Genomic DNA, 17156 nt, shown 5'->3' with positions numbered 1-17156 from the left:
GGTAAACCTTGCCGACCCCTGTTCTAGAGGTCCTTCCCCCTCGTGGGAGTCAGGAAATTCTGGACAGCTTAAAAGAGCTCTCCTGGTTAATTTGCTGGAGGATGCAGTACAGTTTTCTCTGCCTGCAGTGCCTCATGGAGCCACCACCAAGCTGCCTCTGTTTCTCTAGGGATCAGAGCCCCACCTTTGGTAGTGTCTGTACTTTTAAGAGATCAGGGACATGATCTTAATTCTGGGGGAGTTTATATGGAATGAGAGGGTTTCTTAAGTTTATAGAGCTAGGCTGCATACATGCCATATATTTCAAGCCTCCCCCCCCCCCGGCAAGAATCCAGGAAACAAGTTTGTACAGGTGCAGGGTATTGTAACTCAGTGAGGGGTAAACTACAGTTCCCAAGATAATAGGAGGGGTGGGATATACTTTAAACGCCTTAGTCTCAACTGCACATTTTGCTTCCACTGTTTGCACCTCATAATGTGAAATAAGAGTAGCTGTATATGGAGAAGCGGAGTGTGAAATAATAGGCTTATGGAAATATTCCTTCCTGTATTACTGTGTCTGGTTTTGTCATTAGCAGAATTAATTTCTCAAAGGCCTAGAAATGCCCGACCTTGACATTTAGCCAATGCCAGCCAACCCCATTTTCTGTTATTTAGGTTTTACATTCTCAAGAGAAAAGAGATTTTGCTTTAATTATTGTGTGAAAATATTAATACTAGCTAGAACAAGGAATGCCTTCTATTGTAAAAATAGCAACAACCCCCATATCAGTAGTGTTCTTTTGAGCTACAACCCACAAAAGCCAGTCTCTTCGCTATGTCACCAAGGCAACTGTAGGCAATCTGATACTGATGATTTTGTTTTTCACTTACCTGAAGATTTTTCAGCATAATGCAACCTGTAAGCACACGAGGTTTTGCACTGGTCCAGCGCAATCTGAGACGAGTTGGAGTGACGACAGGGCACACAATTCCTGTAAACCAAAACGCAATTGAATATCTATCTTTCTCTCTGGATTACCCATGACTATGAAGTAAAATCAGGGATCAATAAACTCAGCATTTTGTTACATTTTGTTACTAGCAACAGCGACAGTACAGCATGCCCCCATTCAAGATTGCTTAAGAGATTAGATGGCCAGGTATCAAAAATGATACACAAGCTGCCATCTAACTAGTCTTTCTTTCAAAAGACTTACATGCTGGTTTTCTGGGCAAAGCCTTCTAAAGCAGCTTACAACAAATAAAATCTTGAAAATCAGTTATTATTAAAGCAAAAATAATACAGATTTCCGCACACACAAAAACCAATATATAAGAAAACCTCATAATTTCAACCACATAATAAAATTCCAGCCTTCAGTACGTATAGTTGAATGACTGGGATTTAAAACAATATTTATCAACATCCTTAGGAACTCAGCTAGCAATGAGCTTTTCAGAACGTGAAAAAGTTCCAGAAGGTCCATTTTAACCAGTCTTTTACTACTTCTCTGAGATAATGCAGGACAGAGATTGGTAAATTAAAGCTGATTGACCACATCCTGCCCACCAAGACTTTGCCCTGAGAAACAACAACAACTTGTATCCCAACAATTGCCTTTCCAACCGTATTCTTTGCCTCTAGGGAATTCTGGGATCTGTAGCTTAAGAACAATTGCAGTTGCTCAAGAGAGGTGCAGGAAGAGACAGAAAGGCCACACTTCCCTGTGTCAGCACTAGCATTCGAGCGTTGCTTTCTAGTCATGAATAGCCTGAGTCAACAGGGAGTCACAGAATGGGATGTCAGCTTGTCAACTTCACGGCGAGTGTGGCCTAGCACATTGTACAAAGCCTTCTGGCCCAAAGCAAGAGGGTTCAGGATTCTCAGGCAATAACAAAGAAGCACAAAGCACACTCCATGAGGGGCCATGACATTAACTTACCCCTCACTGGAAGGTTGGGATGTGAGGGGTGAGCAGGACGAAGAGCAATTAATGTACTCAGCTTCCACAAGATGGCACTGATTAGTAAAAAGTGTGGGCAACCTTAATTTCCATTGCAAGTCAAACAAGAGGGGAAGTCCTTAGCTCTTAAAAAGCCTCGATTAAGGGCTTTTGTATGGGACATAATGTGTGTCACTCATGAGGGTCAGCCCAAAGTGATCAACCTATCGAGTATCCTGGAAATGATAAGACCATCACTTTGTAGAAGATGGATCAATGCTGTGGTTTTTAGTCCTTGGAGTCACCAGCCCATTGGTAAGATGCGACAAGGCAGCAGTAAAAGAAGTGCCAGTAGGAATGTACAGTATATATTGCCCATACCTGCTTTAGGAGACCGCAATTAAAAAAATAAATCTGAGGAAACATACCGTTTGTCACTGCAAGTTATTCTACAAGTAGGGCAGAATTCACACAAATGGCCCAAACTGCTGGGATCGGTGCATTTGCATCTTCCACACACACAAGTTCCTCTTCCACTGCAGACCTGGCCATTTGAATTCATGCAGTGTTTTCGTAAGGATGACGAGCACTGGCAACGATCGCCCTCCCAGCCACTAGAGCATTTGCATTTGCCTGCCTCGCATTCACCGTTGCCTACAAGGGCAGAGAAGGAATGGGTGAGGCCCTGGGTACATGACTCACTAGAGAGGGGCGCTGAGCCTTATTGATCACAGCTTCTGAAAACTTATTACAGTGGTACCTCGGGTTAAGTACTTAATTCGTTCTGGAGGTCCGTACTTAACCTGAAACTGTTCTTAACCTGAAGCACCACTTTAGCTAATGGGGCCTCCTGCTGCTGCTGCCGCGCTGCCGGAGCACAATTTCTGTTCTCATCCTGAAGCAAAGTTCTTAACCTGAAGCAATATTTCTGGGTTAGTGGAGTCTGTAACCTGAAGTGTATGTAACCTGAAGCGTATGTAACCCGAGGTACCACTGTATACCTTTAAGTGATTATTGGCTTAAAGAAGATGGTGAGATATTTTGCTTCTTAGTGAAACTGTGGTTAAGCGTTACTCAAGATATTTAAGAGATGGAAAATAGGTAATTGATCTGCCTGAGACTATCAGGGTGGGAAGATGAGGTGTAAAATTAATGTGTTCCATTTTTTAAAAAATTGCTTAAGAAAGGTATGCGGGTTAAAATTGAGAGCTCTTAAAAAAAAATTGGTTGTTTTTCAGTAGAGTTTTGGTGCCATAAATACACCGAAACCGTGAAGAAGCGATAGTTGTTAAACCACAAGCTACATATGCCAGCAGATGTCATTAGATGCTCTCACCTTTCTCAACCAACATGACTCGTGGTCATGGATAAGAGGAGCTGTAATCCAGCAACATCTGGTTTTCCACCCCTGACGTATGAAGTGCAAAACCATTTCTTAGGTATTGCGGTTAACATTTGTGTGGGGTTCTACACCACTAGGGGAACCTACACATGTAGAGAAGGATCACCACACTTCCGCACAATGCATGGAGGGTGTGTGTGTGTGTGTGTGTGTGTGTGTGGTGTAGCAAGGACACAATGGTTGGGCCAGCAAGCATGGCCGCTCTTCATGTGATGGACATAGCTGATGCAAAGAACACCTGACAGTAGACTAGAACTGAAGAAAAACTTAGCCATGAAGTTCCCTAGGTGGCCCGGGGCAAGTTAGCAACTCCCAGCTTCACTTACTAACCTACTTCACAGGCCATTGGGGAAAATAATGAGGTTGCTTACTTGAAACTATTGCCCTTGGAAAGGAATCCACATGCAAATGGGAGTTCGCATGGCAGGAAAGTCATCGAAAGGCATATCTTCAAGTTGGAGGCAACTATCCTAACATTTGGTTGTTTGGGGCACACCCGAGGCGACATTATTTCCCTCCTTAAGATTCCCATTGCCAGATTTTAACCTGGGAGTGGATTCCCAAAGGATGGGACTGCGTGTGGATAAATTGCCAAAGAACAATAGCTACCGGTGAGCAACCTTGTTTTCTTTTCTTTTCTGCACACTGCTAAATATTTTGGCGACTAGCAAGCTCTCCTGAAAATGGAAGCAAAAAGAAGCTGAGTTGCCTTAGTGTCAGTAATTTGCATCAAATGTATGTAAATCAATCAATCAATCAATCAATCAATCTGAAAAATAAAAAAATTCCTTCCAGTAGCACCTTAAAGACCAACTAAGTTAGTTCTAGGTATGAGCTTTCGTGTGCATGCACACTTCTTCATTTTTTTATTTTGACTATGGCAGACCAACACGGCTACCTATCTGTAACTCAATCAATCTGGTGTGCATGCTCTTTTGGGGGGGATTTCCCAGCAGAAAGAGAAAGCTCTTGTGTCAAGGGCACTGTGCAGCATAAGACTATTTGGCACCATCTCAGAGAAGCAAGTTAGCCAGCTCATTCCAGACTCATCATACGTTTAACCAATCCAAAGTTTTCCTGGATTCTTAAAATGAGTCCATCCATTCACTGTTGCTGTCCCTGATGTGTGGAGCTCTCTCCAGACTGGATGAACAAATACCCTTTCCTTTAAATCTCTCCTTCTTTGGGTGTGGTTTTTGACTTACCCACTTCAATCCCACCAGCAACAAAGTTTTAAGTACGCATATCTGAACTTGCCCACAGCTGCTCCTCTGCCACCTCTTCTTCTTTCCCTTTCCTTGCTGGTCCTCCCTCCCCTCACATCACCCCTTGTGTATTTTATATTGTAAGCTTATTGAGGCCATACATTTGTCTATTTCTGCAGATGTAACTTTGTGAGGAACTATAGATATTGATTCTGTTGTAGGTACATGGTGTTACCTAGCAATAGTGTGACTTAGTTTGGGCTTAGGGTTAAACCAAGCTACAAATCTAGTTAACAGCAAAATCCTGTGCATGTTAGAGGCCCTGCTAGGTTTGATGGAGCTCTCTGGAAATTGGGTTTAGCTGAAAAAGACTAAAAGCTGAATTGGTAAAATATAGTGAAATTCTGGAGCTTACCAGCACATAAGTTTCCCAGGTGATGAGGGCAGGAAAAGTCATCTTTTTCACAGTATTTACCATATATTGTGCCAAGTTTGGTTTTGTGGCAAATGCATTTACCATCTACACAGTCTCCTTGACCACTGCAGACTAGGTGGCCCTTGGGCATCTTGCACTGCTCAGAAGAGAATTTGTCGCTGGAGCTCAGAGTCTCTGCATCCTGAGATGTTTCATCGACACATATCCTTTTGTGCTTTATGCTGCCCTCACATTGACAAGCACATATTTTGTGTATATTAACTCTGGTTGATTCATTGAAACCAAGCGGTTTGAGAGTCATGTATTTTCTTCCTTCGGTTGTACCACATCCTTTCATGGCAATGGAAATATTGAAGAGCACCTGCAATAAATGAGAAGCACTCTTTTACTGTATCGTCGAAAAGCAGCCCTATAATCGTACTGGGGCTTTATAGAAGCTGTTGAAAAATGCAAGTTATTTATAAGCATATATTCTTTTTAAAACATTGACTTCTTAATGGGGTGGGGGAGAGAACACCTGTCACAATTCTCTCCCTCCCTCTCTCTGAATTGTTTTCGGATATTATCCTGAATGAGACAGGGTGGCCTATTAGAATTAGCCATAATTTAAAACCAATAAGCACTAGCTGGATCTCTTTCCTCTCTTAGGACCACCTTCAATGTGATATTTGCCCAAAAGCTTTGGACGCAATTTGTATGCTGTCATAGATGGTCCCATATAAATGATTGTTATTAATAGCAACAAGCACAGAAATGAAAAAGCTTAATCACTCAAGCAGTTATTTGTGATCTTCATGCAATGGTGTTCCCTGAATTGGCATGCTGCATTCTGAGGCCACCAACAAAAAGTAATTTACGTGCCACTAGTACTGTGTTGTTGTTTTTTTTAAATGTTTCTCTCTGTAGCAGCTGCCACAAACTACTACAGTGGTACCTCGGGTTACAAACGCTTCAGGTTACAGACTCTGCTAACCCAGAAATAGTACCTCGGGTTAAGAACTTTACCTCAGGTTGAGAACAGAAATCGTGTGCCAGCGGTGCAGTGGCAGTGAGAGGCCCCTGTTAGCTAAAGTGGTACCTCAGGTTAAGAACAGTTTCAGGTTAAGAATGGACCTCCGGAACAATTAAGTTCTTAACCCGAGGTACCACTGTACTCAGTTGAAAAAGTGGCTTGCCTCTGTGAGAATGGAAGCTGCAAGGGCTAAAAGAAAAAAACACACTGCACAATTGGCCTCCTTAACTGTGGGCAAGCTACTGCCTTTGGTGATGCTTTTAATGCCCCAGTCTACTCATCCACTGCAAATGTGAAATGTGGCTTACACGTCAGCTTCACAATCTGAAAATGCTTATCTGTTTTACCCGAGGAGCCTCACATACACAGAGGAGCGTATAAATGAAGAAGCTAGGGGTACAACACACAGCACCCCTAGAACATTAGCCAAGGGCAAAGATGTGTGCTGGAATAATAAAGATGACTCTGATGACCATCCATCAGGAACTCTGAATGGTTTAGGAAATGAAGCAAAAACCTCAGGGCACATCTTTAAAACAACTGCATGCCTTCACAGCAGTTATTTAAAAGGTACTTTAATTGATTAGCTCTAGGATCAAAACTTTCAAGCAGGCACAATGTCTAATTCCTGGAAGCCTGGGGAAATCTTGAAAAAGCAGCTGCTTACTGCTAACCATGGAGCAGAAATGTTTATCCATGGATTTAACTGGAAAACAAAGCTCCGAAGAAATAAACTCCACGAACAATCTGGAGGGCCTAAGACTACGACCCACAGATATTTACTTTAAAACCCATACCAAATCTTTCTTCCACTGAAAAAGCTATTATAAAAACATTGATGAAATATTTTGCCTCCTTTGTGAATAAAGGAATGCTCATACTTCAGCTGTGGATTTCACATTTTTGCATCCCTCCGCGCCGGTTTTTCTACTTCCATCAGGGCAGATTGCAGTGACCTTGACATTTATATCTTGGATGGGGTTTTCCACCTGAATTTTCACTTCGGAGAGCAGTTTCTGCAGGGGTGGGGGTGGGGAACCAAAAAAACAAGAGAGCTCCATCACATTGCATGGCAATATGTGCTACAGTGGCAGCATGCCTGACTCAGTGGATTTAACTAGAACAAAAGAGCCTGTCTGTCTCTGGATAAAGGAATAAATTGTTTTCTGCATAAAGACTCCATTTATATATATCACACAGTCATGCCAGGGGAACTTGTAATCCTGAAGAGGAGGAGGAGGACAGCAATGTTGGGGTTTCCAGCTAATCTTACAATGTCAGTGACAAATCCAGCATTCCGTTCTACCGCTATAGGGCAAGTTCACACAATAACATCTTTATTCCGTTCTATGTCTACTGAGTGGACACTGGTTTTCAAAATACTGCTGCTGTTAACACCTGGAATACCTACTTCCAGATGTCCCTCTCCCCATCCATCCATCATGGAGAATGATGCCCCTCGCTTTTGTGGCACCGACCTTTCTTATCCTTGCTAGATTGAGCACGAGACTCTGTGCAAGCTGTTTTCTTTGTTGGCAATGCTAATCACAGAGCAAAACGAGAAAGAGACAAGCAAATCCCTTGTTTGCTGTGGCAAGAAGGCTGCCATGGCAGTGTGTAGCTGCTAGCATCTCTACATCGAGTGATTTGGTTTAAAGACAATGTTCGAAGCCTCTCTCCCTGCATGACGTGATACTTTTCTAAGTCCAGGGATTATTTTCTAAGCTTACGGAGTATCTATTCATCTACACACACACAAAATCAAATAAGCAATGCCTCCACACAGTCTTAATTGGTACAGGGCTGCACCAAATGATTATTCTGAATGTGCTCACTGCCTCTCAGAGCACTAAGTATGTTAATAGCTCAGTTGGTAGAGCATGAGACTCTTAATCTCGGGGTTGTGGGTTCAAGCCCCACGTTGGGCATAAGATTCCTGCATCGCAGGGGGTTGGACTAGATGACCCTCACGGTCCCTTTCATCTCTACAGTTCTATGAAAAATTAGATTACAGATAAAAACCCATCAGATTCAATGAAAATGAGATTCCTTTCTGGCCAAGCTCACAGTGCCATCTTATCACAAGCAAAAGTGCATCATGTAAGTTCCATCCTGATGTTGGAACCAAAGATGTACTGGGGAAAAGGTGAGATATGGGTTTCTTTAAGCTAAAATGTTGGAGCTTTGAATTGTGATGAAGCCATTAACTGTTTTCTGTTTTGAAACTGAGAGCAAAAGAATCTTTTGGCATGGATGCAAGGCTGCCTGGATTTCTGTTGATTGTGTCCTTAGCAGAGCAAGACCAATTAAACTGATAAGTGTTAAAAAAAACCCCCAAATCTGTAGAAATGCCATGAGCTCATAACTTTTTTATGACACCTGTTTGGTAAACTCCCAATTAAAAATTGAAACTACAGAGAAATTCAGAGGTATCTTGGACCCATCATCAATCAAATATAGGCAGCTGATATTTTTTAATTACAATAGTTCAGCTCAGGTGAACTGCAATGGAAGAAATTTCACACACACAACATAAAGTTTCTCTTTTTAGTTCATCACTCTATCTTTTATATACCATTTGCCTATTTTTAAGTAGGGATGTAGAATTTTAAATGCTGAGACCTTAAGCAGATTTTTAATTTGGGATGTTTAGACGCAGCTCTAATTGGTGCCATTTTTGCTGGGTCTTCTCATTATCTATTTGTAAATTATGGCTTTGGAGAGATGACATCTCCTTCCAAGAATGCATCTCTTTGCCATTTGCCCCAATTAAAAATGGAACATCAAAGCAAGGCTAGTTACGAAGCAGATATAAATCAATTTGATTGCTACAACTAATTTCAGTGAGAAACAGTGAAGATATATTGTATATCCAATTGCTGCATGGGAACATTTCTAGTACAGAAAGTCACCAACATGGTACCCCTAGATGTCATTGGGCTACATCTCCCATCTACCCTGACCATTGGCTATACTGGCTGGGATTGAAGGAAGCTGTAGTCCAACAACATATTGAAGGCACCACACTGGCTATTCCCCAACCCCGATCTTTCTCACCCTGTCCTAGTAGCATATTTTCTTGATAACTGTACACTAGCTTGATTTTCCTCAGAAGTAAAGAGAAGGTATGTGGGCTTTTTTTGGCAGTTTGCCTTTAGTTTCCACTCTTAAGTGATTTTCTTGGGTAAAATCATGTGCTGCTAGTAAAGGAAGATTTTTATTTCCTTCTGACCCAAGCTTGACAAAGGCTCGCTTTTTTCTGGTTTCTTTTCTTTTTGCTTCATTCTACTCTCTGTGGACAGTTGTTATTGTTCAGGAATCCTCCTGGAACCAACCACAGACCTCACCACAGCAAATTTGTTAGAATGGGATTTTGGGACATTTTGTAGATTAGATAGTTATTATTCACCTAAAGGAAGGAGGGAAGGGGAGTTTAGAACACAGGAAGCTGCCTCAGAAAGTTGGGCTAAGTGGTACTGCCTAAGAAGCTCTCTGGGCTAAGTGGTACTGCCTAAGCAGCAGTACTGCCTAAGCTGCAGCTCTCCTGGGCTACAGGCGGAAGACCCTACCTGAGGATGCCAGGTACTGAACCTAGAACCTTCTGCATGCAAAGCAGATGTTCCACCACCACGCTACAGCCCTTCCGTACGGGCCTTTAGCTTTGAATTCTGGTGACTGGCTGCTTTGCTATTGGCTTCCAGTGTTCTTTGTGTCTCTGTATTATCATCATAATCATCATAATCATCAATATTTCGCAGTAATTTATTCCTTCTTATTCCTCAAAACCGGACTGAAGATTAGGAGAGTGTTTATTCCAGAAAAGTTTAACCTTAGGCCATAATTATTTTACACTGAGGTATTAGTTTCAACAGATCTACCGTATTTTTTTGCTCTATAAGACACACTTTTTCCCTTCTAAAAAGTAAGGGGAAATGTGTGTGCGTCTTATGGAGCGAATGCAGGCTGCGCAGCTGTCCCAGAAGCCAGAACACCAAGAGGGACCGCTGCACAGCGAAAGCAGAGACCCCTCTTGCTGTTCTGGCTTCTGGGATTCAGAATATTTTTTTTCTTGTTTTCCTCCTCCAAAAACTAGGTGCGTCTTATGGTCTGGTGCGTCTTATAGAGCGAAAAATATGGCAATAGTTTTCTCTGTAGTATTTTACTGTTTTATGTAATATTATATGAGAACAGTGTTTTATATATATTATAGGTATGCAGGAACTCCTTGACTATCTTGCTGTATTGCACCTGTACCTGGAGCTCACAGAATATTTATTTTAACAGCTGCTTCCCCCAAACCAACATTAATGAAAAATGCATTCATCACAAAGCATATACCTTGTAGGCTTCTACCACCAAGTCACTGAGATTCACTGCTTGAGATTCTATCTGTCTTGCAGTAGTTCCCGGCAGAAGAGGCAAAAGGTCCTACAGAAAAACAGTGTTACAGTTAAAAGGCATCTGTGACTATTATCTTAAAATTGTGAAATTCTGACGTTTAAAAATACCTTATACCAGTGAAATTGGCTCCCTTGGACTGCAAAAATTACATTAATGTTGTTGTCTATGAGCTTTTCGGAAAGCTGGCCAAGTGATGGATGCTCCTGAAAACAAAAAAAGGAGATACATAGTGTGGCATTTGTAGTTTAATATGATCTAAAGGAATGCTATGAGTGTGAAATTAATAAGAAACCTTACATACATGATTGTTCTTCTACCATAAATCCCTGAATGCTTGTAGTGAAGCAAGCCTTAGGACAAGTATATATATTACATTCATCAGATGGCAACAGCAGTTATCACTTGATATTCTTAACTAAACGAAACTGTCAGCATGTATGCAAGTTAGGTCAGTAGTCTTCAGCCATTTGATTATAATTAATTATCAGAACCCACCTTTAGCCTGAATATGTTTTTAAACTATGCATCCATTTTAATTCTTGCCCTGTTTTCTACTCTTCCTAAAAAATACCCTAAACAAAAAATAGTGCTAGCAGGGCTGCTGCAACCCACTTAAGGTCAGGTGGCTGCTGCTGTGGGTCCTGACTCATCATAAGAACATGAGTGACTGAAACACCACATGCGATTTCCCATCTTAGCATATCTGCAGAGCAAACCACTCCACTCCCAAATAAAAGGGGAAAGAAGAAAGAGAAAGAAGCTGAAAGATGACCGAGTAAATGAGTCAGGCGCAGTCTGGATAAATGGACTTATGGTCGAGTCACATGCAATGTATCAGCGGCAAGTATCAGCTCCCTGCAGTGCATATATCTGTGATACATGCACTTGATAACATTCTGTTATTAATAGAACAGGCATACCTTTTCATTAGAACTAATACTGGGCAGTTAACAGGGTTCTGCCATCTTTGCAGTGTGTTTCCTTAGAGAAAAGGGAAGCTCATGACAGTAGCCGTGTGAGCGCCTTTTCACCAACGCACTGGGTTCAAAAGTACAGAGCGGCAAGCAAACAAAAGGAGCTACACTTCTCTGTGTTGAGGCACAGCACTGTGCATTTGCAGGTGTGCTAAGTGGAAACACACACACACACACTTCCCTTCACTTTGCTGTTCACAACTTTTCTCTTTCCTTCATCCTGCATGTGAGCCTGGTCTCAGTATGGGTTCGTATCTCACACCACTTATTGGGCATCCACGAAGATTAACCAAAATTCAACGCTACCCACAGGCTGATCAGATGCTATAATAGATGGGAGCTTTCAGCATGCAGAAGAAAAGGAGCTGCACCCTTTAGTTTGTGTTGCTCAGGTCGCTCATCCCTAGCATAAACTTGCCACTTTCTCTAGACTCAGTTTACAATGTAAAATACATAGCTTACTCCAATCTCCCCCAAGTGATCCCAGGTCTTCACAACAAACATAGTGTTTAATTCTTGCGACAAAACGTGTCAGCGTACCTTGAGCAGGAGACTACCACTCCTGTCTATCTGGAACAGCATATAATGTAAGCAGGGAAGAAAAGACCTCAATAAGAGGTGGGATGATGAAGAAAACAACACTACTCACACTGTACTGACTGGGAGGCTGAAACCATTTGAGTGAGCTGGTTCTAGCTGTAGTTCATGCCTCACCAGCAGGAGCATCTCATTACAGAGTCCCTTCTAACGCTTGGGGAAACCACTGTTCAAAGCCAATGCTGTATACGACATATACCTTACCATACTGGTCGCTTTGACGTACACATTATCTTTCAAATGGCAGTTTCCATCATTAGGGATTACTATCCCCGCTAATTTACTGTCAAGCGCCAGGTGAGAGGTCTGATCCGTCATCATGAGAAGCAGGCGCTTGGCTTCTTTGCGCCAACCAATATGGCTCTAAGGGAAGGAAGGGAAAAAAATAACCAAGCTAATGGGGTGAAAGCAAATGAAGAAGACAGAAGCATTAGTTAAAAGGTACTGTACTGGTTTGTAGGCTCTACTTGATTTAAAGTGCCTGAGACACAACAGGTATCCAAAGGTTCACTTTTAATCTACTGAGGGGTGGCCAATGTTGTGCCCTTGAGATGTTATAGCACTACAACTCCTAGCATGCCTTGCCATGGCAGTGCTGGCTGCAGCTGATGGGAACTGCAGTTCCGGACCACATCTGGAGGGCACCCCTTTGGCTACCCCCAGTTTACTATTTTAAGAATTGCTTTAATACTGAAAATGAAATAAAGCATTTGTGGGAAGCATAGTTGCCCAACTGCTCTAGATTTGGCTGTGACTCTTCAAGAACAGCAATAACTACCCAAGACTTTCATACCAACACACATATATGATACCTGCTGGGAACTGGCCTGGCTTTTTCAAACCACAACTTGAAGTCCTAAAAATATCTGCAAAAGCACTTTTGAGCAGGGACGATGAGAGAAAAGGTCAACATGAGCACCACAAGCAATGGAAGGTCTCCACAACTGCCTTTGGTTCTGTGAAAAGCTACAATATGCTGACAGCACTGGAGAACTATGGGATTAGATCAACTATCAAACACTAGGATAAAAGGCAGATCCTTTGCTGGTTTATTGGCTGTCTCTTACCTGGCACACAGCTGCTTGAAGCATAGCATCAAAGCCTCCTTCAGGTGTGTCAATATTCCCAGAGATTTTCTGCTTGCTAATTGCACTTCTGAATTCTGCTATTTTGTCAGTCAACGATAAGACATGGATATAGCCATGAGGAGGCATACAATCGAGATCATAATCACTGTTTGGCAAAAAGATGAAAAGTGAAATTCTATTAAAATTCTGCTTGGAAATTAGTTCTAAGTTAATAGTTGGCTATAGCGACACAATGCTTGCACATCATTTCTGTCTATAAATATATACACATTAACACAAATCCATGTTATTACAAAAAGGGAGTAAGTGCTGATGAACTATGTCAGGTGTGGGGAATGTGTGGCCCTCCAGATGCTATGGGTCTCCAGCTCTCACCATTCCTGACCACTGGCCATGCTGGCTGGAGCTGATGGGACTGGAGCCCAATATCTGGAGGGTCATAGGTTTCACCATCCTTAAACTATGTGGTATGACATTATATGATTCCATATAATGTATGGAAAGTAAGGGAGAAGGTTGAAAGACCAGAATAAAAAGCCTTTCCCCTTTCACCACCACGAGGAAAAATAAACAAGACAGAGAAATGACAGATCTAACCAACCTGAAGCTTTTCCTTCTTAATCTGCCAAAACTTTTTGCCATTATTATTATTATTATTATTATTATTATTATTATTATTATTCCCCACCCATCCTGCTGGGTATCCCAGCCACTGTGGGTAGCTTGTGTGCATATATATATATATATATATATATAGAGAGAGAGAGAGAGAGAGAGAGAGTCAAACATTTAAAACTTCCCAATACAGGGCTGCCTTCAGATGTCACCTAAAAGTTGTGTACCGGGTAGTTCTTTATTTCCTTGACATCTGATGGGAGGGTGTTCCACAGGGAGGGCACTACCACCAAGAAGGCTCTCTGTCTGGTTATTGCCAACTCAGTTAAACTCAGAACAGATCCACTTATATTAAAGGAGCTCAAGATAGTCATGTCCATTAATTTCAATGAGTTTTCTCCAAGGATGGCTAACATTGGATCCAGCCCATAGGGAAGTGTGCCAAATGTGAAGAACGCCATGAGAAGCAGGGAAGAGGGAAAACATCTGCAACCTCCCCCGGCAGGTGCAACTTTTTTCATCTCCTTTCTCCCCGCCCCACAAGCAAACCCCAGTCAAGTCATCAGCAACAAACAGTTGCAATACATTTTAGGATAAATTTATAGAAAATGACACAAATTAAACTCCTGTGCTCTCTGCTCCCAGCTATAACAACACAGGAAAGCAAACTCACATCACGTACACAAGATGTGCTTGTAGAATCTTGTTTAGTGCATACTATTTATTCTAGAAAACTTAATGTAGCTCATGGGTCAGTGTTCACAGAGCAACTTTAGGAAAAACAGATAGTATTTCCCCACCTTGCCCTATAGGTCCTTGTGCCCTTGCCCTATAGGCCTTCCCTAATAAGCATTAGGAAGCAGCACACCAGTTATATCAATACAGTTATGTAACAAAATATTCTGCAGGCACTGCAGCAGTTTACAGCAGAGAAACCAAAATGAAATAGAAATATTATATCATTTGTTTCACACCGTGCCCTTCTCAAAGATTTAAATTCAGGATACAATCCTAATTCTACTTAGCTGGGAGAAAGTCCCATTGAATTCAGGAGGACTTACTTCTGAGTAAACATGGTTAGGATTACACCGTAGGATGGTTTAGTTTAGGACAGTGTTTCCCAACCTTTTTTGGGCAAAGGCACACTTGTTTCATGAAAAAAATCTCGAGGCACACCACCATTACAGCCCCGTGACGTCAGCGCGCAGCGTCACGCCGGGAGGGACATGAATTGCTAGCAAATTACATAATCACCTCCTTGAGGGCTGGCTCATCTTCTCCGAAGGCAGAACCCCATTAATTAACAGCACAGACTCACACCATAGCCAAGACGAGGGGGGAAAACCTCAGTCATGCACAGTCATGCACATGTGGGGGCTAAAGGAGGACGAAGACCGGGCAGAGAGCAGGGTTCAAATCACCTTGGAGGAGAAAGCGGGCGATGAATGCAATGCACGAAATATATGAGAGGCGACCAGGTTTTGCAGGTGAGGGGCCCCCGCCAGCCTCCGCTTCCAACACCCGGCGCAACGACGCCGAAGTTTCCCCCCGGGCTCGGCTCGGGGAGCAGCGCTGCTTCCCCCCGGCTCCCCTTCGCCCTCCCGGCTCTCTCTGCCGCCCACTGGGGACTCCCCTCACCTGCCAAGTCCGGAGCGCCGGTGGAAGTTGCATGCATGCATGCAGGGCGCCGCGTTGCCATTGCATTGCACTGCACTCCATGCAACGCCTGCACACATGCATTGCCTTGCACGCCCGCCAAGGGGTCTCCCCGCGGTCCTATGCGTCCCCTCCGGCGCGGATGCAGCATTGCAAAAATAAAAAACCCCCGACACAGCCCTACCTGGGGGGCAGCCTCCGCCTCCGCCGCTCCGCCTCCGCGGGGATCCCCGGGCTCCATCCTGCCGCCCGATCTCCGCGGGGGCGCAGGCAGGCTGCGCGGGGTCTGCGCGGAAGAGCCCCTGCCCGCCCGGCTGCCGCCGCCGCGCTCATTCCATGGCCGGGAGAAGAACGCTTCAAACAAAACGCCCGGCCCGCCAGGCCACGCTGGGAAACGTAGTTTGCGCACCCCGCGCGGGCGCGGAGCCCAAGGGCGAGGGGACTACGGATCCTGGCAGCCCCCGCGCCGGGGACGGAGGGGGAGAGGCCGGGTGCAGGGATGGAGGGACGGGTGGGCGAGCGAGTGAGTGAGTGGCAGCCGCCAAGCCTTGGCCGAGAGCCAGGAAGGGCCTCCCCGGAGGAGGAGGAGGAGGGAGGCGCAGAGCGGGAGGGAGGGAGGGAACCCCAGGGGTCATCTAGTGACGGCGCCCCAATCGAAAATTTGACTTAAAAAAAAAATCTTTCGAATTTTTTAATTTTTCCCGCGGCACACCAGGCAACATCTCGCGGCACACTAGTGTGCCGCGGAACAGTGGTTGGGAAACACTGGTTTAGGACACATGTGAGCTTCCAGTTAGATTTACAAATTACTTACCTGCATTGATTATGAATTCTTCCTGGGTGAATGCTAATATAAGGCGACACCGTCTTATCTACGTAAGATCCATATCCAAGTCGCAAATCAAGGGAAATATTTTCCATCTTTTGAGATAAATCAGATCCAACAGAGTTTAATTTTTCTATATTTTTGTGCATAGATGCAGACACATCAACCAAATAATAAAGGTCGACCGGGTACTTTTCCAGTGGCTGGACTTTCAACATAAAACTTGCTTCAGATCCTGATAGTTAAAAAACAGAACTGTAATAAGTATTTCTGAGTATTAGTGTTGCATTAAAAAATTCTGCAAGCATATCTTATTTCTAAATCCCATTTCTTTTGGCTTATTTACTTAACTCTCCCAGGTGCATGCATGCCTGTGTGTGAGCACATTTTAGTGTCAATCTCTGCTGAGAGACAAGTTTTTGTATGCAATTTCTGCTATAGGTTTTTGCAAGCAATTTCCTCCAATAAAATACATTTCTGTACATTACTTTCACTAACACACACTTTCCCTTAATATACACATTGAAAAAAGTTTTATTTAAACAAGAAACAATATTTCAAAACACCACATCAATAATATTAAATATTAGAAACATAGGATTTCCCATTGGCAATAGTAATTACTAATTTCTCATGCACTCAGAAAGAAATGTGAAAAGGATCTAGGAGTCTTGGTTGACCACAAACTTGACATGAGCCAACAGTGTGACGCAGCAGCTTAAAAAGCCAATGCAATTCTGGGCTGCATCAATAGGAGTATAGCATCTAGATCAAGGGAAGTAATAGTGCCACTGTATTCTGCTCTGGTCAGACCTCACCTGGAGTACTGTGTCCAGTTCTGGGCACCACAATTCAAGAAGGACACTGACAAACTGGAACGTGTCCAGAGGAGGGCAACCAAAATGATCAAAGGCCTGGAAACGATGCCTTATGAGGAACGGCTAAGGGAGCTGGGCATGTTTAGCCTGGAGAAGAGGAGGTTAAGGGGTGATATGATAGCCATGTTCAAATATATAAAA

At 43.2% G+C, this 17156-nt stretch overlaps 1 protein-coding gene across 1 annotated transcript in view; it reads right to left on the bottom strand.

The window, feature by feature from the left end:
- ITGB8 (integrin subunit beta 8) overlaps window positions 1–17156 on the bottom strand; it is a 46826-nt gene that overhangs the window by 4242 nt on the left and 25428 nt on the right. The window contains exons 4-12 of the mRNA XM_083468141.1: window positions 16126–16372; window positions 13020–13185; window positions 12157–12315; window positions 10489–10584; window positions 10319–10408; window positions 6862–6996; window positions 4948–5329; window positions 2354–2579; window positions 874–974 (exon numbers count right to left, since the gene is read on the bottom strand). Of these exons, the coding sequence (XP_083324267.1) occupies window positions 874–974; window positions 2354–2579; window positions 4948–5329; window positions 6862–6996; window positions 10319–10408; window positions 10489–10584; window positions 12157–12315; window positions 13020–13185; window positions 16126–16372 (1602 nt within the window). The remainder of the gene's footprint in view (window positions 1–873; window positions 975–2353; window positions 2580–4947; window positions 5330–6861; window positions 6997–10318; window positions 10409–10488; window positions 10585–12156; window positions 12316–13019; window positions 13186–16125; window positions 16373–17156) is intronic.

This window comes from Podarcis liolepis (assembly GCF_965112155.1).
Source record: "Podarcis liolepis genome assembly, chromosome: 12".
Taxonomy (NCBI): Eukaryota; Metazoa; Chordata; class Lepidosauria; order Squamata; family Lacertidae; genus Podarcis; species Podarcis liolepis.
The sequence above is the reverse complement of the archived record's forward strand: the minus strand, read 5'-3'. Positions and strand labels throughout refer to the sequence as shown.